A 25,964-nucleotide genomic window follows, 5' to 3' on the forward strand; every position below is an offset into this window, starting at 1 on the left:
CTTGTTTGACCATCTCAGACAAAACAGAGTTTCAAAGATAATAATAGCAATGAAAATACCTAGCCTGTAGGCAGAGCATTTTCACGCAGCTCAGTTTGCCATCTGGCTTGATGACTTTGTGGATCCTTACACTTTACTCACATAAGGTGACATTTTTAGTTAGATACACAATTACAGTTTGGTCAATAATTTTGTCTTCCCAGAAATGTTACTAAGTATGAGTCAGTGGTAAAAAGTTAAGTGAAAACTTAGAGGTACTTGAGATTTGTCCGTTGTTCAGCCGCACAGTAAGAAAACAGATCCAGCTGCATTCACAGAATTTTATTTTTTAACATTTTCCCTTATACTCGGTATACAGTACTATGAAATACATTTATACAGACACTCCGTATAGTTCTTGAAAAAAGAATGTATGTTGATAGAGAAGTATGTGCCCAATAGACAGATAACAAACCTTTAAAATTCAACAGATTAGATGTATGTTCTGTTGTTGGTGAACAGCTGCCACGCTTCTGCTCGGACTTCCAGCAGCAACGTTCAATTTCGGATTTAATCCAAGCATGTAGAGGGGAGTGGACGTATAATTCATGCCTCAGGTTCTTTCACTCAGAGTTTGAATCAAGCTGAAGTTTCTTGCCTTTTACATCTAGATAGAACAATCCTTGTCTATTTGAAGTTCTTCTAAAAGTAGAATCTGCTTAGAAATGCTCAAAAACAGGACATATTTTGCATATCTCAGGTCTTCAGTGTAATCCTGCCTGGACTTCTCAGGTGAAATCAGCACACATGCCCTTCAACATTACCCCCAACAAATCCTGTAACTGTTATATACTAGTGCCCTCTACTGTGTTTTTAATATAAAACATAAAAGTCTGCATTACGTCACCCTGAGAAATTTGCAGAGCTTTCACAAACAAAAACATAAATCAGAGTCGATATCCATGCAGAAGAACTGGATAATTTGAACTTTTCCACATATAATGACTTATTTCCCAAGCCAATTCATGGTTTCATTTCTAAGTAATTTGTCCACAGATCTACCAGAAAGCCACCCAAACGCAAGTAAATTCAACCCATACTGTAAAAGTCCTAATTCTTCTCATGTTTATGAGGATCATTTATTTTATCTTTAAAACAGCCCATCTGTACAGCAAAACCATTAAACAAAAGGTATTCAAAAAATCTGTGGAAGAAAATCACAACATATCTGAACCAGAACACCAGAAAGCCAAGCATCTGTATACATGAATTCTCCCATCTTTTAGCTCCCAACTACTTCAAAAAACAGCATCAGATCACACTCAGACTTAAAAGCACACTCCAGTCAGTTCTAGCTGCTCAAACACAAGTCATTAAAAAAAAAAAAAAAAACTAGCAGATGTGAAACGAGCTAGTATTGCTGCCTTCTTATTACCAATGTGGGGAACAAACCTCTAATGCTACTGACTGCCGAAGAGCAAGAAACATAAAGCTGTACACACAGTTCTTTCCCATGAACTGACGGTGTCTTATTAGCGAACCTCACTTAATCCAGGGTAAGTCTTGAAAGAAATGTCATCAGAACAAATTAAGCATTAATCCTCCTGATTCAGTTTCTTAGGAACTGATGGTTTTTTTCAGTATAGGAAAGATTTCTGCAGGACAGGAGACACTTCAGCTCTGCTTACATCCCCCAATATTACAAAGTTTTCTGCATACTCCTACATAACCCCTTTCTAACAAAGGATAGGGAAATCGAAGTAGCAAGACAAAATGCCATAAATCTGTCATTAAAATGAAATAGATTCAGGTCAGGTGATAATTTCCTTGGTTCCATCATGCTTAGGAAGGGAATGTTTTACTTTTCCCTTCACTTCCACTGCCCTGACCAAGCTTTGCCATCCATAGCCAGGACACCCCACTGCCAATCTTTGAGATACTCCTCCCTCTAGTGGCTCCATTATCATCTGTATTGCGAAGCCATAGCCGAGGTTTGCATTCCAGACAGCATTCCATTCATCTTTAAATCCTATTGTTATTCCCCAGGAATGAAATACATACTGATTTTGATGGCCTAAGAGTCCCTGACACACAGAATTTTAACCCAAGAAGCAGCATATCCCAGGAGGAAAGCTGTGATTCTAGATACTGTTGCCAGTGTTTGAATGCCAAATTTCCCAGGTATTTCCGTACAAAGTAGAACTGTTTTCTAAAAATTTCCATGAAACTTTGTTAAAGCAGTTACAGCCTCACAGTCATGGTATCATCGAGTATTCTGTAAATCCCCCTCCTACTCCCCAATTAAAATCCATTATGTTTCTATGTCCTTGTAGTTAAAACAGATTTAAATGAACAAACAGAAGGCTCAAAAGCTATTGTCCACTGAGAACATCCCATTTTCTTCTGTTAAAAATTCAGCCTTTGTAAGCAAGCTTCACAATTGCATGCAGTTAGAGGAAGAAATACGGAGTAATTTTTGAACATTTAGGAGTCAGTATACTAGCATATTCCATAGCATTGTATAAACATCACCTAAATTTAATGTAGACCTGAAACAAATAGAAAGCAGAAAAAAAGTAAAACTGACAGTCAGGTTCTGCTCAAAGCACTGTAGCAAGTTACCAGCAAAGACAGAATTATGACTATTGTGGAAATGACTAGAAGCAGCCACTCAGCCTTTCACTGCAAGCTTTGATTACAGACAAAATAGATGATTGATTGTGATTTGGCTTTGCTGGAAATAGCTGAGCATAAAGAAGAGGCACAATTAAACAGGCTCCACCATCTGTAGCTACACTGCAGGAATGGGCCATTTAATAGTGGTTGTGAAGACTGGGTAAGGATATGCATAATATGCAACTTCCTCAAATTCATTAACTCCATCAAAACTAATAGTCATTGCATAAATTGGGCTGTTGGAATATTTAACCAGCAAGAGAAACAGCTAAATTTCTAGTTGGATTGCCTTAAAGGCAACAAATTGTATTTTGTTTGCATTTTGAATTCATTTCAGTGGATAGATTTTATTTTTCAAGTTTCTTTAAGGACTTGGTTTTGTTAATGCTATTCATCATGTTATATCTTAGTGTACTTTTCCACTTATTTAGCTTCTGAGCCCTGATTAACACACACTATTTCATGCTAAATATCCTTTCTCCACAAGGAGACTGCTCACTTTCTCTTCCACTTGCTTTCCTTGACTTTTTTTTTTTTAATTGGGTCAAGTGTTTATGTATCCACATAAAGTGCAAAAATGCATTAGTTCAGTAAAATAACAATATCCACTAACATCTTACAAGGCCACAGGAATATTTTATTTATAGTTTGGATTTCTAGCACCCTTATGTTTAAAGGGACCTGCCTTTTTTTGTTTTGTTTTTAGCAGTAGCTCTTCACAGCCTCTATAACTTATTATGCAGTCTTTTGTTTAAACCTAAATTTAAGAATTTGCTGCAGTACTCAGAGACAGTTCTAAAAATAACAAAGATTATATTCTATGATTGCTAGCTGGAGATAAAACCGAGCTACATCGAGTACCTTTAAGTGGTCACAAAGCGTGAGCAGTAGTGGAGGATCAGTATTAGAAGATTCTCCTCAGAAACTCAGGTGCTACACCTTGGCAAGTGACTTAAATGTAGACAAACCATTAAGACAAGCTTAACACCAATATTTTGAGTCAAACTTTACTTACAAACTTCTTTGATTTCCTTGGCTCATACTGCATTGCACTTTTGCCTGAAGGATGCTGATTCAGGAGCTGAACATTCCAATTTAATTCTCATTAAACTAGTTCAAGCAAATGAGAAATTCAGCATAATTCTGAAAACTGTTTTTCCCTCAAAGCAAGTATTTGAGATTGCACAACAGAATAGCATCGGGCAATCTGTAAATAAAATGTTTAGATTTAAAAGATGCATGACAACCTAGCACTGGTGTTGCATCAATATTCTAACATTACCACCACCCTGTAGTTTCAGCCTCTGCTTCTACTTTCCAGCTTCTTCTAAGAATTGATCTAAGTGCTGTAATATAGGATTTTCCACATTTTAATGGGGAGCTGGAAGAAGGCCACATTCCCCTTCCTCCTGCAGTCCTGTGACATCACTGTATCTTGAAGAAGATAACATAGGCATAAACATAAACAAGAATTGGAATGGGATGAGATGTCCAGTTCCCAGGGATCTAGGGCGCTGAGAGGAGCAGCACTTACTAATATTCATCTTGGGGCTTTTTTCACATGGTAAAGCCTAGCACAAGAAGGCAAATTTTAGGACCATCTTTTTTTCCCCCCCATCTCAAGAGTTGTAGGCTTATACCACAGGACATTGAGGCATCCTGGAAAGCCACCAGCAGACTTATGCTTGCCCAACAAACTTTTAGAACACTTCAACAAGGTAGATAAATAACTTCCAATTTATTTTTTTTTTTGCCCTGCCAAATCATTCCCTGTGCTTAAAACTTAACAATTGAGCCACAATGCACTTCTTTTAATTGCAAAAAAAGGTTTTATACAACAATGAAACTGTGTGGTTAATTTGCATGGATTTGCGCGGATTTGCGCATCAGTCTGGAAGCCAACAGTATAAAGACAATTGCTAGCATCTAGGGCATTTCAAGTTTGAGGGACTAAGCTCAAAATGATGACCTGAAAAGAAGCATGAAGCATCCTGAGAACTTTTATTGCATACAAGATGAGCAAGAAAGAGGCAAGCAAAAAGGAATTGAGTAATTTTAGCCCCACATCTCGAGAACAATTAACAAGAGAGCTTTAAACGTACTGGGGGGAAGGCATAACATCAGAAGACATAGCTGGATTTGGAAGATGAGCCAAGAAACAATTGTGAGAAAGGGAGACATCTCGAGAATCTCTTGAATAGAGAAACTACAACAATTTAACCTTGCATCTGAGAGACAAGACATTCACAACAGGACACAGGCTGTCTTAGATCAACTTTATTATGTTATCAAAGTATGACAGTAAAATATTCAAAATCTATTGACCGCATTCGTACACAAAAAGGGCATATAAAATGTTAGGTCTCAGAATATGTTCCATACAAAATACTGTTAAATGTAGAGCAGCAAAGTCATTGCCAAACATTCCCTGAATTTAAGAGGGCCTCGAACACACTGTGCTCCAAGAACTACCTTAATATCAAACATTCCTTCCTTTGGTCTGCAAGTCCATTGCAATTATTGCTAGTTGTTGAAGACTTCTGTGTTTTAAACAGAATCACACAGTGACTCTGAGCCACTTCAGAAGTATTACAATGACAGCTGAAAGTCCCTTCAGCATTTTCTATACATTTTGTCAAAAATAAACACATTTGGTCCTCAAGACTATTTTTGGTTTCTGAAAATATCCTGGAAGAATAAAACCTAGTAAAAGTTATGGAAAAAGAGACATGATCCATATGTGTTCATTATAACAAAGACATGTCAGTAAAATCAAAAAGGTTTCAACTGTGCAATGTGGCAAAGCACCAGAGTTACTCCTCTTAAGGAACTGTCACATTCCCCTCTTCCCTTTAAGATGTAATTCTTCATACCCTTCTTTCCCCATAAAAATCTAGAATGCTCAAGTGCTACATGGCGGTAGCAAGCCTATAAAGAATGCTTAATACTCTTGCCTTGTAGAGGAATATGCCTGAGTAAGCACTTCTCAAAGGGCTGAGTGAAGTGGTTCAGTTTCAGTGATTAGAGTAATGTAGCTTGCTGCGTTCACTTCACAGCCACAAGTCTATCCCAATATGCAAGAAACAGAAAATGAAAGGGCTGAAGATAGTTCGGCAGAAAAAAAGTCAGAGGTTCTGAACAGAAAACAGAACTACAGTCTGTAGAACCATCAGATCAAACTCAGAAGCGCTGTGCTTGTGCTAACAGTCTGCACATTCTCAGACAATATTTCGTAGTAATAAATAGAAAGCCAAAACCAAGGCCTGAAAAACTTCCATATTCATCATTTTTACCTGAATAGCTAACAAGATTAAGCACAGACACTGTTGGACTTGTCTACTAATGGAAAGCTAAGGATAAATATAGATTAATGGTTTACAAGTCTTCAGGTCAAGAGATGTAGTCAACTGATTTCAGAAACAATACTAGATCCAATACTAGATCCCAAAAGCAAGAAATTTTTTGCACCCCAAAAGAGAAATATTAAAATTTAAAAAGAATGTTTTAGAACAACATATTTTGGAACTTCAAGCTAAACTCTTGGTATGAGACTGAGAATGTGATTAACTAAACAGGTAAGGAGCTAAATGAAACTTAGATGCATTCTCCAGATCAGGTTAACTGTCTGCCTATGTCCTTTTTTCATTTTTCAGCCCTTGATGCTGATGTTGGTGGCCTGCAACACAGCCTCCAGCTCCGCTCGTTCAAGTGCTTATTGACAGGCATTCTACTTCAGCAAGAAATAGATTGTGAAAAGCTGTTGTTTAATTTCTTTCTGTTGCAAACCAGTAACATATCAATTTATTCAAAAATTGAGTCAGACCACAAGGAAGAGCTTTATCTTTGAGCAGTCTTGGAACACAAGCCTGAAGCTTATCCAGCTGACAGCCCTACACAAAGTAGAACACTTGGCTGAAGGACTTGCGTGCTGCCTGCTTCCCACCCCTCCTCATTTCAGCAGTAACCAATTATAAGTGGCTTGGGACAGCACAGTAGTTTCTCTGGAGAGGTCTACACAGTATAGCTGCTGAACGATAGGTTCCCGGGCAACTGATGACAAGATACACATTCCATTTTTAACATCAGAAAAGTGTCTTCTCCCTCAACCAAAGTAATAGGGAAAAACGCAGGGGAAAAGTGAAGCTACATAAGCAAGTTAGAAACCTAGGAAGATACTTAGCTTATCCATGACCCTAGCTTGAGTTGTTCTGGATTTACAAATCATTTCTGAAATTAAACTTAAAGCTTTAAAACTACTTCCTGCGCCAAAAATATTTTCTACAGTAATAAGAGTTCAAACCTGTCATTTCAACATACCTTATTCTTATATTTGATGGTAGTAAGCATTTTATGCATGCTACAAAAATAGTTAAAGTTTACCCTTCAGAGAACTTCAGTTTCATAAGCAGTGAATCCTCAATGCTTCTCATGAGTTTCTAAAACTCATTTTTCCTGGAAGACCTAGCATTTTGAAAGCATTCAAAGATGTTTTCTGAGAACTAAGTAGAGTCTAACTGGGTGACTAGTTTTAAAGCAAGCAAAAAGAATCCTCCAGTGATATTTTTCCAGTGGGACTTCTATAATCAAGGTTGTAAATACCATGGCCTTTACGCCATCATTTCTGTGTAGTTCAAAGCTAAAATATTTTCTAAACGCTGAATAAAACAGTACTGTAACAGAGTTGCATGTTTGGCAATTATCTAAACATTTAAGGAACAGAAATTGAGATCTCAACTTCTTAAAACAGCAATTATATAACTAAAATTCAGTTCCCATAGATTGCATTTTGAAGTTTAAAGTTTCTTTTCAACTGAATGCAACATTTATCCAACCACTGCTTGGCCAGTAACTGAATAAGAGCTTAATTATTTGAGAACAAGGTTTATATTTTATATCAGTGCTATGCTGGCTTCCACTCCCTGCCCTATTTCAGGAAATTCATTTTCCATTTTTAATGAATGCCCACCATCCATTATCATTTCCACTACTGGAGATCTTTTGCAACCTGAAGTGCAATTCTGCACTGTATGTATTGTTCGCCTGCATTCAATTCTATTAGCTTTAATTTACATGCTAAAGAAATTACACAGCTAAAGAAGGGTATTGCAAGCCCCAGCCACAGCTGAACTTCTTTCTGTCATGGATAATAATGCACCAGGTGAGAACTCCTCAGATTCCTGATTAAGTCATTAGGCTCTAGAAGTCAATAAGCAAACAACTTTTTCCTCTTTCTTAAGGAAAAAGGTACTTAATGAGAACCTTCAAATAATTAACACAATATCTTTTTTCCCCAAAAACCTGTAACAAAAGAATAGCTGGATGTGACAAAAGATCATCCAGTACCAGACAGACCTCTTGTCTATCTTACCTAGTAGATATGTACATTTACAAACTAAGGTAGTGGGAACTGTGGATCAGAATATGCAAGACCCTTGAGAAGGAATTTGCTGTGCTTCTCAAATTGTTAATATCCTTCCCTTGTTTCATGGGAGTCAGATTGCAGTCCTTCGCAGCCCTCCTACTCCTAACCCTAAAAAGGCCACACAAAGGAGAAATCACATAGTACGTGCAAGGGGCTGCACAATCTCCAAATGAAGGTCTGTATGAATACTGTACACAATGCTGGAGGCACCAAAATGCATATTTGACCAGGTTTTCAGAATATGAAAACACCATGAAGCGTCATGAACATACATCGGAGACAACCATTTAGGACACCAACCAATGTCTTGAACACAACCTTAAAAAAAAACACAAAATAAATAATTCAAATAACTAAATACCAAGGGATTAAAAGGCATTTCCCTTACTTAAGGGAAGGCATCACAGGTGAGGAAAATAATTGTCAACACAAGGTATCACAAATTAAAAAGCAGCTTTTTCACATAAGAGATAGTAGTATCATTTGATAGCATTTGAATATGCTCATTTCCTGAAAGCTCAAATACCACCACTTCCTGTTTTTGCATGTCCACCCACTTTTGACATTGCAAGGCACTCTGTAAGTTTACTGTACCATCCCCATCACTGTAAATAATCTTGGGCTCTTTGTCAGGAAAACTTTCGTAATGGAAGGAATCCGGTGTTTCTATGCCAGTACCATAAAGACAGTGTATGCGCACACCAGGTGGTGTCATCTGGTAGACCAAGGGTTCAGTGTCTTGTCTCATGAGCCAGCCATCTTCAAAATTGATGTCCCTGTAGAATTTTTGGTAATCCTGAAGGGTATAGTTGGCTGTAGGTGTGGTTACAAAGACCTTATCTGGAGGCCACGTGTAGTTGTAGGGGAGCATCCAATTTGTGGAAACCGCTGATCGCTGCTGGTCTCGAATCTTGAGTGAACTGATGACAGGTATTCTGTTGTTGTCACCTTAAAAAAAAAGGTAGAATTACATTATACATAAAACAGTGCATGATCTCACAACCAGAAGCAATTAGTACTGCTCAGTGATAAATCAAAAAATATTCCGTTTGCTTACAGTGAAAATTGGAGTTTTTCATTTTGATTGTCTCAGTAATCAACTTCTGCAAACTAACTTCCAATAACTTACAAATTTACATACAAGTTAATGACTATGAATGACTGACAAACCAAGAGCACTGCTACCTTAAAGGTCTTAAATTATCATATACCCAATAAACCTCAACATTATTCCATTTTACCCCATTTAGGTTTAATACAGTACACTAATGTTTGACCAAAACATTTGAAGAACAACATTTTTTTGTTGTTGACATCAAGACTATGCATTTTTCTTAGCGGTCTGTTCTAAAGATGGCTCAAATTAACATGGGATTAAGTTATAAATTATATGCTTTCTTCAGATTGTAACCACTGCTCATGTCTTTCTCCCCCAAATTAAAAGCCACTTAATAAATAGCATACATAGCGATCACTGGAATTTATTTATTTATTTATTTATTTTGAAACAGTTCTGAGATCAGAGTTCTTTTTTGCGGTGACTGATCTGACCTATTTTCCATCGCAGTGGCTAGCACTCCTCAATTCTCTTGTCAACTGAAACTTGAATCCGATTTTTTATTATTAGGTTCAGGTAGTTACAGCATGTCATTATTCATGTCAACAGAACCTTAAAAATTGAAATACCAAAACCAAAACTGCTGTTCCTGAAACAGCACCAAAGCATGTATTTTTCAATTCCATAAGGTGGCACTGTTGGTTCAGCAAGACCAGCTAAAGCACATTATTTACTGCCACTTTCAGGAGGATTGCATGGAGACATTACAAGCATAATCCTGAGAAACAGATAAAAAGGAAACTCAAGAGAGCACAGCAAGAATTACAGAAGTCCTTAAATGCATTTCACATTACTGTGTGGTATAAATACTTAGCTGTGCACACTCACCACTAAGCTACCAAATACTACTTGCAAGTTTTCAGCAATGAAATCCTGAGTTCCAAACCTAAAAGTTAGAGAAGTCTGTAACAAGTTTATTTCAAGTAGAATAAACAACAAGTACAGAACCTGACACTCTACTCCAGCCTTTTCTTTCAGAACTGCTTATCAAATCTTATACTTTTTTCCTGAAGTGCAAAAGTACTATAAGGTCAAGACCACACTTAGGCCAGCAGACGCTGACATTATAGCATATAAAATATTAGGTCTAAAGACAGCGTTGTCAGCATTTCAAGCTGACAATCAGAAAAAAGAACAAGTGAACTTTGCGTCTGTGCTTGCCATATGTAAAACAGGAAGAGCATCCTCACTTTATTGGCAATAGAATTGTTATAATAAAAATACCAATCATGTGAAACACTTAAATATGTAGCAGTAAGCAGCACAGAAGATCTAGAGACGGTAATTTCCACTTGTGTGCTGCTTGCCACTTTGATAACAACCGTGGATTTAACATCAAGTCCTAGCCATTAACACACTATAAACAGGAAGGGGAACAGAAAGAATGCATTTCTGCTTGAAGAAAGCTTGCCTGATGTTTCCTCCAGGAACGCAGTACTTTTGCTAAAGCAACAATTCTTCTGCATGCTAGTATCCTGATAATTTCAGAAACTAGCTAGACTAATGTAATCAAAACATTAACACCTGATGGTTGTGATTTTTATTTTTTTTACCTACAGATGTTTAGGAGACAGAACTAGCCTAAAAATGGGCATTCTGATACTATACTATGCCTCTTCAGTTTCCTACATCTTGACTTTCTGCTCCAAACCATGAAGTTTAATACTACAGACATACAAATTAAGAGATGATTATGATTTAGTAGGAATCTAACTATTCATTAGACATGTGTATAGCTAGCTGATCTGGATGAGATGCATTATAATGGATAAGCAAAATATGAAGCACTGAAATTTAATTCAAAGGAAATCCGAGACTGAAACTGTGTAGTCTTTTGGAGTTTTATGAAGGTATTTTTAACATTGCTCACTTCCTGCCCTTTCTATAGCATACAAACTTGTCAGACAAAGCCTGTGGAAAGAAGGAAGTCAATTTTTTATTTTTTTATTTTATTTTACAGTGCCACTGCAATAGAGTTAACAACGTACAACTCAATACAAACATTTAATTTTTTTTTTTTTTTTAATAACTGAGTTGTGCATTCCTGTTCAGAATCAAATTCCTTTGCTAAGCAAAGCATTCTTTTGATTTGTCCATGCATGGCTGGCAGTTGCTATGTGCTCTGCATTTTGATGAAGCCCATTTCTGACGTCAGCTTTGTTTGGGAAGCAACTAATAACCAAAGCTAGCCAAACAAAAGCAAGGAAACAGCAGGACAGAAACATCACAAATTAAATGCCAAAAGCACAAAATAATATTGTTTTGCTGTGAAATAGTTATGGTATAACATAATGTGGTAACTTAGCTTTCTCTCAGTTGTTTGCAGTTGCATAGTGAAAGACATACTTTTTTTTTTTTTTTTTAAACCAAGCTATAACTTCAGCAGGCATCTGTGCTCTGGGCACCACACCACTTCTTCATTGGATCTACCAGTTCCCCTTTATGTTCATCTCAAGCAGCTGTATGATATTTAATCAAAGGCAACTACTGAATGCTCTAGAGTCCATGTTGGCTTAGCAATACTGAACAGAGAATAGTCAGGCTGCAGGCAGAAGTGACAGAAATAAGATGCAGCAGGTCAAACAGCAGCTGCTTGTGTCATCTGCTGAAAGGTTAAGAGGGGATGGAGCTCCTAGTTAAGGGATGTAAAAACTTGGTCCATTCCCATGAATGGAAAGACAGTCTGGCCACAGGACTTCAGACATCGAGTTGGCACCACTTACAAAAAAATATTTTTAACTTCGTAGTACCTTCAACTTTCATCATCATCTTACAGTTAACTATTTAGTATATTTCATACTACTTACAAAATACATTGCAAACCCTCAAATTACCTACCTGAAGCCAGCACACGGAGAGTTTTAGCTACTCCTCCCCACGGAGCACCTAATGACACATAATCCTTTATGTACTTGTCTTTCCATTCCTGAGTCTGATGGTTGAGGAAGTACAGGGTATACATGTTACCCATACTGTGGGCAATTAAAACAACAGGACTTCCATACTGCTCATACATTAACTCTATCATCTTGCGAAGGGCCACAAAATAGTCTCCATTCTCATCTAAACGAGAAATACACAGGTCACACAGTTATAATCACTAATTGTGGATGCCATCCTTCAACACAATTATTTAAAAGATAATATTTTGAACCAATCAAAGCCAATACATCTTTACATCAGTAATTTATGAAAGGCTGATGCTTTAAGACAGTTTCTTCCTACTTCTATGAAGCTTAAATATATTTTAAAACATTACTCCATTTTTTCCTACCTTTAAAATACATTTAAGATCAGATTTTCTGGGAAGTATCCCATGCTGATGGAATGCTAATTTTCCTCCCACAAAAATCAACAGTGGAATTCATTTGGAGTCTAGAATAATTGTGCTAATGCAGAGTTTGGAGGAAAAAAAAACACTATCTGAACTTCCTATGAACTGCATTTTTTTTCCCCCAAAAATATAACAGTTTTGTAAGTCCAGGAAGATTCATCATTTCATGAAAGTACAAATAAAGTTCAGATCAGTCTTTTAAAGTATGCATGAACCATTTAGCAGCACATCTTCTATAAGCAAAGTTATCCCTAAATAAGAGTTCTTGCAGATTTCTGCTAGCACAGTATACTTCATTTCTATTTGATGTAATTAAATGAGCTTTAAAATGAGGAGGGAAAAAAATCAATAATACCTTTCTATAACCCTGTAATAAGATACCAATTCTATGTGTCAACTGCAACAGAAATTTAAAGCAGTCACATCAGAAACAAAAGTCATCATTATTGATTTTCCTTCAGGCAGTATTCCTGGATGCCAGGGCTACATGCTTCAGTTTTGTGGGCCAAAGCAAACTTGATACTAGAATATTAGCATTTATAAAACATATATACTATTTCTTCTATATGCTTCACAAGCTGTGAAGAATCTACAAACCACTTGTGCTCATGTGGAATAGAATAAGATGAAGAGTACTACGTTTTAACACTTACATAAAAACAAGCTTAGAAAAATGTAGGCAGCACCCCTCACTGCTCAGTTTTAAGGACGTTAAATATAATTTATTCCTCAGGATACAGTCAAGGCAGTTCTGCTAGATCTGGTGTGACACCAGACTCAGCAAAGTGATACCCTTAGCAAAGTTCTTTCTGAAGACTGATAATGTAGAGTTTAGAAATTCCACTATTAATGCACCATAGGGAGGGGTGTTTTTGTGGAGTTTGGTGGGTTTTGGTTGTTCATTTTTTTAGGCAAATCTTAAGTAGCAAATCATTTAGAGGAAAAAAAAAGACCATACCACAGAGCTTTCATCGGAGTCTAGGGGTACCCAGGCCCTAAGAACTAGTTAAAAATAAGGTTTTAAGTATAATAGTACAACTAGGATGGGGGACAGGACCCAAAACTATTTGCTTGCTTGGAGAGTCAAGAAAGTTTGTTCAAACAAGACATTTACTTGGTGCCTTTCGCCAGTCGTAAGGTGCTCCTCTTACGTCTTCATCACGTTTGTAGCCCCAGTCTACTAAACTCTGCACCAGCATATAGAAGTAGCTGCCTGTAGACATAAAATCAGAGAAATGTAACAGTGAAAAGATCAGCATTAGAAGCAGCCATCATACAATTACGATGCGAGTTCTGGATGCATTACCTATGATTCCGTATATTAGACGGACATTAAAACCATAATCTTATCAATCTGACAATCTAAAAAGCTGCATATTAAGCAAAATGAGTTATGCTTACTGTCCCCCAAAAGAAAAACTACTATTCTTAAAAAATTCTTCCTAGTTGGCTGCAGCAAAACATGTCATAGACAGCAGGGACAAGTTTTCCCTCAGCATAACTGACCCTTGAACTGTTTAAAAGAGAAATTACTACATTACAGTCCTAGCTTATGTTTATTGCAGATTAACTTCAGTTATGGCATATAATACGTTCATAAATGTTGGCAAATTCTGGATCAATTTTTATTCTTGGAAACAAAAAGCTTACAGCATACCCCAGGGCAAAACTGGAAACTACCCAAAGTTATTTTCCTATCCATCAGTTAGCAGACTGAGACAGAACATAAAGCTTCAAAAGCAAAGAAGGGAAACACTCGCAGACTGACCGCAAGTATCTGTGTTAAGATGTTATGTATCACAGGTTTTGAAACATAGGATGCAAGTATTACCACAGTTAAGGGCACCTAGTAACACTTTAGGAAGTGAAATGTCAAAACATCCTGTTGAATATCACAGCCATATTTACATTTTGATCAATGCCTCAATCCTTAGTCTTGAATGCTTGAATGTCCCTGAAACAAACAGAGGCAGTTTTAAATATGGCCCTATTCTAGTTATAAGGTTTACGAAGTGAAGATCACCAAGCACAGTAGTGCCCTTTTGGAGACAGCTCACTATGGAAAAGAAAAAGAAGAAATACATGCAACTGAACAGGGACCATTCTACAGTGAAGCATTACTGGCTATTAAATTATTTAAGCCATTAGCCACAGCTAACAACTTCTCACATAAGGTTACCAGTATTTTCTGAAAGACTCCTGGAAAAAAAAAAAAAAAGGAAACTGCAACCAAACACAGTAATGCAGCAATCTTTTGCAGCATGAATTTAATTATTCTGGCACTGACAAGAAACAGGGAGCTGCAAAGTGATCCCACCTCCCCCAAGTCCATTACCTCATTCTTGATACCAAAGAACACCATGCTCAAAACTAAGCTGAAGAAATGTTTATTTTGTATTTTGCTTGCTTGTCAAGCTTCACTAACACAATTTTCTAATCAATCCATCTCATTTTCTAAAAGTGTCTTCAAGATGCCTACTCAAGTTTTATCCAGAGATCTTCAATCTGGCACAAGACTAAATAAGTTTTCTTGTCTCAACCCATCAGGCCAAACAGTGGACAAAAAGGTGTACAATAAAAACATTGAAAAGCCAAGTGAGCTATGTGCTCACTTGTAGTGTAACTACTACTACTACTACTACTACAAAAAAAGGTATTTCTACCTGTAAACAGAACTCAATTTGAAGTCAAATTTCAGTGGTTTGTTATATAAAGACATACTGGAAATCCTACAAGTGACAAAGCATTTCAAATATGCTTCTACATACCAACGCTCCTTTTACTTGGGTCAAGAAATTCCAAAGAAAATGTCTGCCCAAAGCCTGGGACTCTGATATCCACTCCATCTGGTGGTTCTGTTATCTTACTCGTTCTATTATATACCAGTCTGGAAGGAAAAAAAAAAAAAACAGAAACACGAAGCGTGTCATATTACCACATGACAGCTCTCAGCCACATTAGGTCTTTCACTGAGTGCAGTAACAAGAACTTTAAGTGCTATTACCCAGAAGTAAAAAAAAAAAAAAAAACAAGCAGGCAAACATAAGAGTACTCTAATGGCTAAGTGGTTTTACAGTGCAAACAATTATTCTAATTAGTTTTTAGTTTTAGATTCAGCATATAAGGCATATCTTCTCTATTAATCTTAGAATACAGAATTATGCCTAGACTTAGATTTTAGAACAACGTAAGCTTCTTAGTATAGTTCTACACCATTTCACCTTGCATCAAGCCACAAAATGGAGAAAACTTGTCAATGTAAGAACAAAGGTGTGGCAGTAGAAGATAAAATACCTTTAAAAATCAGATAACAAGAATTCCCCTAGTTAAAAATAATTCTTTGTGTTTAATTACCAGCATAAGGAATCATTTGCTATTTTTGACTAATAACAATTGGTACCTCAGGTAACACATGTAGGCATGAAGTGTTTTTTAGATAATTCCCCCTCCCCAGGCTGCAGAATGTAAAGCATCAAATTTAAAACTTCACATCGATTTTCCAGTGGCCCACAAAAACTGAAGTTCTGCAATTACTGTTCTTGTTTTTCCCCTTGGTTGCTTTATGTTTTAGATCTGTTTAGTCTTTCAAAAGAAAGTGCTAAGCTGCTACTAATTAGCTATGCAGAATCAGTTTTCTATACACAAATAATGCGATGAAAGCTAGTTAGGAAAGATACAAAGTGTTATCTTTGACAGAAGGAACATTTAGTTTAGAAAGATTTTTAAATCTAAAAGTTTTCAGCTAAGAAACCAAGTGACTTATCCCCCTGGCATCCTACTTATATTATAAAATATATTTGTGTCCATATGTTTATAGTACTCACAAAGCTACAGGCAGAGATTTGCTGGAGACATAACATTACTGGGAAGAGGCTAAGATCAAAAGTTACTTTGAAGCCACACAAAATTCAAAATGGAAAATGAGTAACAGATTATTTTAAGATGCCACAGCACAGTGGCAAGATGCCCTTCCTCCCATTCTTGCAAATGGATTTCAAAACAGAAGATAAGAAAAACTGAGCCTTTATGTCAATTTCTGCTCTATATCTTTAAAAAATATACATCCTTTTATGTCAAAGTTAATACTGCAATGCACACAACCTGGGACCTCCAGCAAGTACTCTTGCTTATCAGTTCTAACACACTCCAAACAAATGCAGTCATGCTTTGGCTCATGAATTCCTAATTGCAACTTAAAGTGCTGATACACATTCATATGGTGTTGCATTCTTGAATGCATTCATACACTACTCTTGGAAGCCTTTACATTTTTCATACTCCTCTTTCCTTGAATACTCAGTGTTACCGCCCATAAAACCATAGAAAAGCCACAGGGGATTCTGCCTAATCAAGAGAAGCAAAAAATGTTTATTGAGGAGGCACTGCAAAGCTGTCTTTCCATACCATAAGAAGTTGTAGTAATTTTAGTTCATTATAGAGAAAGATTTATTTAATCGCTACTTGCAATACTGTGATTTTCAACATCATCCCAAAAAGGATAAAGGGATTTTGGATTTCAATCCCACATCAATGCCTTTCATGTGCTATGAGTTTCTGTCAAATCCATAACTTATTATTAAATAGTGGTCAATTTTTTAATTGCACAAGCTAAATATTTTTTTCCTTAGAGATATTTATGATTTTTACATGAACATTAATGAAGCAATAAGTGATAAAATACCCCATAAACTTTAAATATTGACAATTTGTAGAGCTAAAATAATTCTGGTAAAACTTCCAGACTGCACTTAAAGGATCCCAGGCATCTCAGCTGCCCACGAAACTGCTCTCTGATGACATACTGCCAGGAAAAGTGCAAGCTCACATTCCTATCTTTCCTCTCTCAGCTGCCCAATGAACCTCCTTCCCACTTACTCATCAAAACTTAAGTAACTCATCAAAACAGCAGCAAATGTTCTGCTTTAGATAAGCCTACAGAAGTCCGGTAAGTGCCCAAGCCAACACGTGGTAACTGGTAGTACAGGGAGGTGGCAGAAACTAAGAGAATCTCATTTTCTTCAGAGATGAACTACTGCACATGCAACAGAGCCACATCCTCCCAGTCAGCCTGTTACTCTGCCTAGCAGAAATCCAAGTCATTTCTCTCATTGCTCTTGAATCAAAAAAAGAAACTTAAGGTGGCAGTTCTGTACAAAGCATGTCAGCTTAGGGGAAGGAGATGACTGCAAAGAGCAACATATCTGGTCTTACCTGATATTATCAATCCAGCAGTCAATGATGACAGGCAGGAGCAATTCTAAATTCAGCCAGAGTGTAAAATAGCTGTCAGTCTTCTTAGAGCAGAGATAGTGCACTACTGATGGCTTATCTAATTTTGCCTCCAGCTGATTACCTAAGTCCCCCGGAACTGAAAGATATAAAAAAGAGACACTAAAATGAAAGGAGTATAACATTTTCGGTTATAACATTGTAATGCTGCAGTCCTCACATGCAGTATCACTGCATTCAGACGTAACAGTTATATAATTATTTTTATCCAGTTAAAGGAAGTATTGCATACGTATTTCCCACAGAAGAAATTCAGTTTCTCAAAAAAAAAAAAAAAAAAGAAAAAAACATGAGCCGGGGAGCCACCATGTAAGATAACTCTGGATGAATAGTTCCTAACTTCAAAGAACAGACAGTATAGGAACAGGTCAGCTTAAGCCACAGGTACGAAAAACACATTGTCTCAGACATTGCCAGAATTATTTGTGTTTTAAAATGCAAACTGAGTTAGAAGGATTTTTTTTTCCTGCAGGTAATACAATTGAACGTCTTTCTGTTCTTTTTAACGAGTTGTCTGCAAACTGAATTTGACACAAAAGTGAAAGTAAAATTTAAATGGAATTATCACCTCCTACGGCACTTCTATTACACTAAATTTAGTTGGCTAGTGTGCTACTCCAAATGTGTAGTTTCATATTATTATGAGTCAGGTTTGGACGCCACAGTTTTGGTCTTTGTAAGTGTTTTGATACACTACTGATGTAAGGGAGGAATACTTGGAGGGAAGGTTCTTATATTTGCACCTTCTCCAAAGTACACTGTTGTTAATTTAGCATATGCTAAATGCCCATACTCCTTTGTTTTCCTTTATTTTAAACACAAAATAAAAGACAGTTCTAATTTTGAAGTAAGAATTTCCTAAGCTTAAAAGTACCGCTGAAAATTTCAGCAACAAGTCCCCAGATAAACTTATATTTTATATCTCCCTCCCCCCGACTGGGAAGGCAAAAATACTGCATTAACTGAAAAGCTGGGCACTTCTTATGATTTTTTCCACCTTTTCAGTTCCTTTCTCCCCCTCTCCCACCTGCCCACTGCTCCCTCCCCCAACATGTACCTTTTGTGGGTTTACATAGGTGTATCCTATTTACGTGTCAATATTTTATTTTGAAGATTTAGATGCAGGCCTATCCATACAGTTGCTCTCCCTCCTCTCTGCCCTTTAGTAAGGAATTTTATCAAAACAATTAAGGCTTACAGAACGCTGATATTTAGCCAGGGCTTTATATCTCTTAGGGGAACATTCAGTTTAGCTAGAAAGCAAGATATGGTTTCAATGACATTTACTGCAGAACTGAAAAAGAATGGAACTTCAGGCCAAGTACAGACGGTGACAACCACACTCTTCCTACCTTCAGCCACCACAGATTGTGGCCCACCACAAGACATACCTCAGGATTTCTTTATTGCCTGCCCCTACTTACTCATTAGGTGTTTAGTGTTTTTGTTTCTGTACTCTTAAGTGAAATGTTAAAAGATCCAGTAGCTGACCACAGTTAAATTTAGGTCATATTTCAAGGACACTGATTTACTGGAAAGCATAATAAGGAAGATTGTAGGATTGCATCACACCCTAGAAAAAGTTTACTGCAGTTCAGTCTTGTAACCTCACAAAATGCTGTGTAGTTATTGCTTATAGAAGTATAAGGCAACAGCCTGTTCCACAATCTTGTGCCTGTTCTGGCTGCTGTATCAGTGCTCTCAATTACAAAAAGAACGGAATGTAGTTCTATTTATATCAATCATTCATGGCTGGCGAGTTTCAGCAGCAGACCTGCCAAGGACAAAACAGGTTGATTTTGTGTTCAGTTCTGAAGCAAAACAAAGTACACGAGTGACATTCTGTTCTATCCTGGAACCTCCTTTCCTTTGGTAAAAATCAAGTTCTTCCAGCAAAGATACCTTTCAAAAGCTTAGGCAAACACCCGGAATGTTATTTAGAGTTTTAAGAACTTGTCCAAACAGCACTTAAATAGTCATAAGCACACCAGTTTGGAGTAGGAAGACTCACAACTCTGAAGATTAAAAAGATACATTTACAAACAAGAATACTGAAAGCAGGAAACTGTATAAAGTCTCCCTTGGAGTTACTGGAGTGCTTTTAGATTAACTGCAAGTTTAATTTGGTTAGAATATTTTATCCTCAAGCTTCTTGATGAAACAGGCTGTGCTCTTATGTCCACCACAAAGATGAGAATCATTACATACTAGTTTTTGCTCACAAGATGACAGTGAACAGATTAGTTAACAGACATGGTAATTTTATGTAATCCTAAACAAAAGCTAAGGGACAAGTTCCACCTGTGCCAGGCTACAGTACTGCAGTTGAAGTATCACACAAAGGTATGATGTCTATTTGTTTATAAAGCAGACATTAACACAGAAGTCTCCTTTCAGGTTTATGCTTTCATATTGTCGATCTGCTAATCACTACATTCACAACTGGTGTTTTGTTTTCAAAAGTATATTCTACAAGCTAAAAAGGGTTTGTGATAAAGCTATGGGGAACAAAAGGCACATTCTGACTTTCCAAATTATGAAGATAAGTATATAATACCTTCAGTCTTCACCCCACACAATTTAACAGTGTTAATGATTTACAGTTGGCTGGAGAACCACTTCATGACTTTTTGATAAGTAACAGGTTAGAAAGCTCACACAAGATGAATTCTGTAGGATAAGGACATACCTTTCTGATTTTTCTGAAAATGGAATTTGAAAGCAGTCAGAGGAAAAAAAAAATCCCCTTTGCTTTCAGACCATACACAGAAAATACCTGTGGGCAGAATAAGTATTTTTTGTCATCATCCTCATACCTACCAATAAGTAGCATTTCCAGGCCTTTTTGCTAGAATTATTGCTGACGGTTCTTACTTTTTAAAGCCCACAGACTGACTCCATAAATTTATAAAATAACTGAAAAGTGAAATTCTGCAAAATACATTGGCACTAGTTAAAACTGAACATCCAGAAAAAGATCTCAAGCAGTACCATTGCTTCCCTAATTTGCGGTTGTGTAATGCAGGTGTTAACTAATGAACTGCAACACTTGGAAACAAACAGGGATTTCACATTGGGCAGAAAAAAAGTTTCCATCAGATTTGACGATCTGTAAGTTTTAGCATTACTCTCGGTTTTCACAAAAACTGTAATCCCAACAGAACTCATTCTAATACATTTATGAATCTAATTAATTTCCAATATTATGATATCCTTCATTGATTTTTGCCTCAACTTCCTTGACGAAACTAGTAGATCTCCTTCCGTGATGTGTATTTGTTTAAGTTTTATGGAAAGCACATTTACAAATACGAGAGCTTAAGAGGATACAACTTTTCCAAATCTGAGAATTCTAACAACCACCTTTAGGATACATTGATACTCCTGTCTATCACTCTGCTAAAGAATTAGTGACTGATTGACTTCCCAGTAGAAGACAATAAGTAAATTGCACTCTGGAAAGTGACTTGCCTCAGTACCCCTCAGGAAACTGAACAGTCAACAAAACCATAAAGAAAAGGAATAATCCTTTATGATTTTAAGTTTCCTTGGTACTTCTTTTTCCCAAAATTTTCCAATCTGGTAACTGGGGAAAAAATCAGCTTTGAATACAGAGGCTATCAGCTGGTACTTTTTTTTTTTTTACTGCATTTATCTAAGTGGATATGCCTTTGGATAAATATCAGAACTTTCTTACTAGCTAATATTTCCTCAAATAATTGTGAAGTTTTTGGTTCCAGAAATTACCCTTCCTTCAGATCAAACCAAATTATCTGGAAAATTCATTTGAAACTGACTACAGTTCTCTAGGGAGAACGTCTCAAAGTTGCTTATAGACTCAGTGATAGACTTCCACAAAAAAAGGCTTGTGTTTAAAATTAGGAACTAGAACGCAAACAAGATCTCACATGATACTTCTAGATACCTCAGATCACATGAGGCATGAACAGTTAAATCACTCTTGACATTAGCCAGCTGACCATACAAACACACGCCCCTCAATTAGCAGTCAGCAGAAATTCAGACAAACCTCTTTTGCATGTAAATCAATTATTAACAAACTTCATTTAGGCATCTTTCTAGAAAACTTTAGCCAAGTACCTAACAAATTGTTTGCAGAAGGTATCAGAACATTGATATAGTAATTGTGTTGAGTCAGCTGTAAAAGGTAAAGAGTTCAGTGAATCCACTGCTGATCTTATAAGGACAGGTTATCGACCCCAAAATTGATAAGGCATAGTACATAGTGACTGTGGATGGACTATGTGAGAAAATGAGGTGGGAAGAACAGTAATAAAGGAAAAGAATAAAGGAATGTCTTACTAGAAGACAAGTGGGTTGAATACATAACCAAACTGATAAAAGAGTGCAAGATTATTATAATTGTGCGTAAACATGAAGCAGATATCTAGAAACATCGGCACATAATAAATTATTATTTTCAGAGATCGATATTGTCAATAGAGTAAAGGTATTAAGTAGGCTGTCCTGGTTGTTACAGGAGATTTTTGTGTATGAATATATTGGCCTGGCTGAATAGGAATACTTGGGAAAAAAGAAAGGAAAAAAAAGGAATTCAGTAGCATAAGTAGTTCTCTCTTCCCCAAAAACACTTCAGGGAACAACTCCAAGACAGTCATCTTAGATTTTAGCAAACATTGTCTTCGATATCACACTTTCAGGCAGGGCTTGGGAAGTAAAGTTTTGAGTTTTGACTTTCACCTTATTCTTCCCTGGTTCCACTATAATATGAATACACTTTGGTGCCTTATTTTAAATCTCAGGGAAAGCTGAGCCAATTGCATTGGAGATTTTTTGCTATCAATTACTACCAACATCAGTTTGGTTCCTAGTCTTGCTTCTTTCATATGTACAAACATGATCTTAAGACATATTTCATGTTCAGACAATAACTCCTGCTACCAAGACACCACTTGATGATGCACAGACCAGCTTTAGAAAACATCTTAATCTAAACAGAGCATTGCCACTCTCCGCATTCCTTGTGCCAGCTCCTTCATTAAGGCAATTCAGCTACAAAAATTACTCACTTCTTCCTCAACAGGTTAGTTTTCTCCTGCTTTAGCAGACAAATGACTCTACAAAGTGGCCAATACATTGGCACAATAAAAGCAGAAAGAGCACTAATGATCTATCAGATTGGCTTGGCTGTTTCTCAGACCCAAACTTAGGCCAGTTAGGTAGCTCCATGAATCTGAAATCTGTCATCAACGCAGAAAGAAAATCTCAGCAGCCATCTGAGAGTATCGACAGGGTTGTATCCAAGCAGCTGATCTGTTTGCAGATTTGAGAGACTTCCTGAAGAGTTATTTGCTATTTTCTGGGGAGCAAAATGACATTACCCACATAAAAGCAACGTCCCATATTTGCAGACTGCTGCTCTGCTTCCTTCTCCATCACTTGAGTAAGCACAGGCTGCAGCTGCAAGTTCGGTCATTACAGGAAAGTTCTGAAAACAAGTTACACTGGGTCTTATGACCATCACTGGTCTAAAGACATTTATGAAACGATCATTATGTTGAAAACATTCCTTTAGACAGCATTCCTTCCTTCTTTATTCCTTAAGATCAGATGGCCAACTTGCCATGAACAGAATAAGACAAAACTTCCAACTCCTTTTTCTGCTTAGAGGACTTTAAAAAAATAAAAACAGACCAAGAGTGAACATGCAGATCATGAGACCACACTTACTACAAAATAAAAATATATTTAAAATTGAAGGCATATGAAGAATTGAGGGTCTAGATGCCAGCCTGATAAATCAGGAGAATCAGCACTGTCCCCATCTTACAGAGACTCCAAAACCACCTTGGGCTTGTACAACCCATATCATACAGCCTGCATACACCTTAGCCTCCTGCATTTGTGATTCCAGGGCAATGCATGTTTTTTTTTTTTCCACCCTTCTTTCTCCCAAACACCTCTGCTAAGCCAGCACTTAGAACGCCTCCCTAAATGACTGTCCTAAATCTTCCTACCATCCTCATGGCAGTAATTCCTAAAAAGCTTATCTTAACATGTCACATATGCAAGAAGGGTGAAGAAAAGGTCATGAAAAGTTAACTAGAATCAGGATGGCAACATTTCATACAGGGCCAGCGAGTGACCGACAGTCACTCCTTCCTCTCCTCCTTTATTTGCTTGACCTTCACTTGCCATGTCATGTCTAATTGAAGCTAAGCTCTTGGTGCAGGTGTTTTCACAAAGACGTTGATTTATACGCATCAAAAACCCCATGGTATTTTGCAAACATAAGTTACAGCAAATGACTGCCTAAGAGCACCTACCTTCCCGAACATACTGACAAGCCTGAAAAATTACTCACGTTAAAACCAACTGAATCTTCACTTTCTGGATAGATCAGGACTGGACAGCAGAAAAATTTTAGAACAGACACTAGAATAGTAAAAGGTACAAGTTCTATAATGTTTGATAAAAATTAACAGCAAGAAAATCTGTTTTGTAAACCACTCACTGATGAGTCCATGGTCAGCCACACACCGTTTACCCAGAGTTTCTCTTATGAAAAGAAAAATAGGTCAACCATTGTTTTTTTAAAACATTCTTAGGTAATGTATATGCGTATAATAGATCCATCAGTGAGAACTTGATGCTACTATATTCAGTATCCCTTATCCCAATTGCTTTTAAATCTTCCTTGATTCCTTCATAGCTAGAGTTGAATATTAGGCAACTAAAATTGTCCTCTTCATCAGGAAGAAGCTTGCACTGAAGTGCCAAAGCTTATTGCTGAAACCCAGTGTTACAGAGTGGAGAGCCAGCATAAAAGATTGCTTCTAGCCTTCAGAGACAGAACTCAGAGGACTTGTGTTCAGATTTTAATTCCAGCCTCTTATGAAATCCTTTTGCTGCTGCTTCTTGCGGCAAATCTTCTTGCAAATCTGCATCCTCTCAGTTAGCTCAGCCGCCTGTGAAGAACCGTGGATTTGTACATGTTGGGCTTGGCAGATAAACAATGCCTTCTGAAGAAGTTCTTGTTCAGCATTTACCCTTTTCCATCAGAAATTTGTAACAGTAGTAAAAAAAAAAAAAAAAAAAAAAAAGTCAACAGAACCTAAGCTATTGTATGTAAATAGAGCTTAAACCAAACAGGATGCCTCTGATTGTCTCTCTCAATGTTTTCCCATTTTCTTCTCCCCCTTATCATCATCAGACCATCCGCTTACAGGACTGCCTGCTGACATTAATACCACGACGTGCACCTGATCAGTGGGGATGTTTAGGAACTACAACTTCAGTAGACAAATTACTCTAACATTTAACGTTTACTCACAACTCTTACCAATGGACACAGAGGGCAGCTAATGTAATTACTCCGGACTTACAAGAACGCTTTCTACATATCTGTTAGTAACGACTTGGCGCTCCCAGGCCAGCACTCCACACCAGTCTCTATGCCACCAGATGCAACAAGGCTGTCCCCAGCCCAACCTCTTGCTCCTGTCAAGGAGCAAGCATTTGTTGCTAGGGGCACAACAGCAGCCCCCCAGGAGCCAGTGGCCGGGCGGGGAGCAGCGCAGGGCCGGGCCCCAGCCCCGGCTCACGGCGAGGACCCCCAAACCCCCACCATCACCCCACAGGGGGCCCAGCCCGGCTCTTACCCAGCACCACGGGCGGCCCCACGGGCCAGCGGCGCGGCAGGCAGCCGCCACCGGGGCAGAGCAGCAGCAGGAGGAGGATGCTGAGGAGAGAGCTCCCTCCCGGGCGCGGGAGGAGCCTAGCACCGGCCGGCGGCACCATTACCCCAGCGCATAACCCCGCGGCCGGGAGCCGGCGGCGCCCCGTCCCCTCCCCGTCCCGTCCTGTCCCTCTCGCCCAGCGGGGCCGCCCGGACTGAAAAGGTCTCGCTCCGCCCCGGCCCGGCCCCGGCCCTGTGCCCGCCCCCGCGAGGAGTCACCAGCCGAGCGCGGAGAGCCCGAGCGCGGATTGCCGAGCTCCTTCTTTCCCTCTCCCCGGGCTCCGGTGGCGGCTCCCGGCCGCCGCCTCAGCCGTGCCGTGAGGAGCGAAGCGCCTCACGCAGCTGCAGCCACGGTCGTGAGATCGTGACGGGGCCCGAAGCCGAAGTAAGGGGTGTTTGCGTGTAAAATTAGGGCAGAAAGGCAGAT

At 38.0% G+C, this 25,964-nt stretch overlaps 1 protein-coding gene across 1 annotated transcript; it reads right to left on the reverse strand.

Moving 5' to 3' along the window:
- Positions 1-4,917: 4,917 nt before the first annotated feature.
- Positions 4,918-25,723, reverse strand: PLA2G15 (phospholipase A2 group XV). The gene is made up of 6 exons (XM_040570893.1): positions 25,461-25,723; positions 17,740-17,896; positions 15,297-15,415; positions 13,643-13,741; positions 12,033-12,257; positions 4,918-9,025 (listed from the first exon to the last, which is right to left on the reverse strand). Exons 1-6 carry the CDS (start codon positions 25,597-25,599, stop codon positions 8,514-8,516), a joined length of 1,251 nt encoding a protein of 416 aa, XP_040426827.1. The 5' UTR covers positions 25,600-25,723; the 3' UTR covers positions 4,918-8,513.
- Positions 25,724-25,964: the final 241 nt, after the last annotated feature.

The sequence above is a fragment of the Cygnus olor genome, chromosome 12 (assembly GCF_009769625.2).
Source record: "Cygnus olor isolate bCygOlo1 chromosome 12, bCygOlo1.pri.v2, whole genome shotgun sequence".
Classification (NCBI taxonomy): Eukaryota; Metazoa; Chordata; class Aves; order Anseriformes; family Anatidae; genus Cygnus; species Cygnus olor.

Excerpts from the sequence above, each read along its gene's own strand:
- PLA2G15 (XM_040570893.1), bottom strand. The coding sequence starts at position 25,599 with ATGGTGCCGCCGGCCGGTGCTAGGCTCCTCCCGCGCCCGGGAGGGAGC. Across the intron at positions 17,897-25,460 it reads GGGGCCGCCCGTGGTGCTGG|TTCCGGGGGACTTAGGTAAT; the intron begins GTAAGAGCCGGG and ends TATATCTTTCAG. Across the intron at positions 9,026-12,032 it reads TCTCCGTGTGCTGGCTTCAG|GTGACAACAACAGAATACCT; the intron begins GTAGGTAATTTG and ends TTTTTTTTTAAG.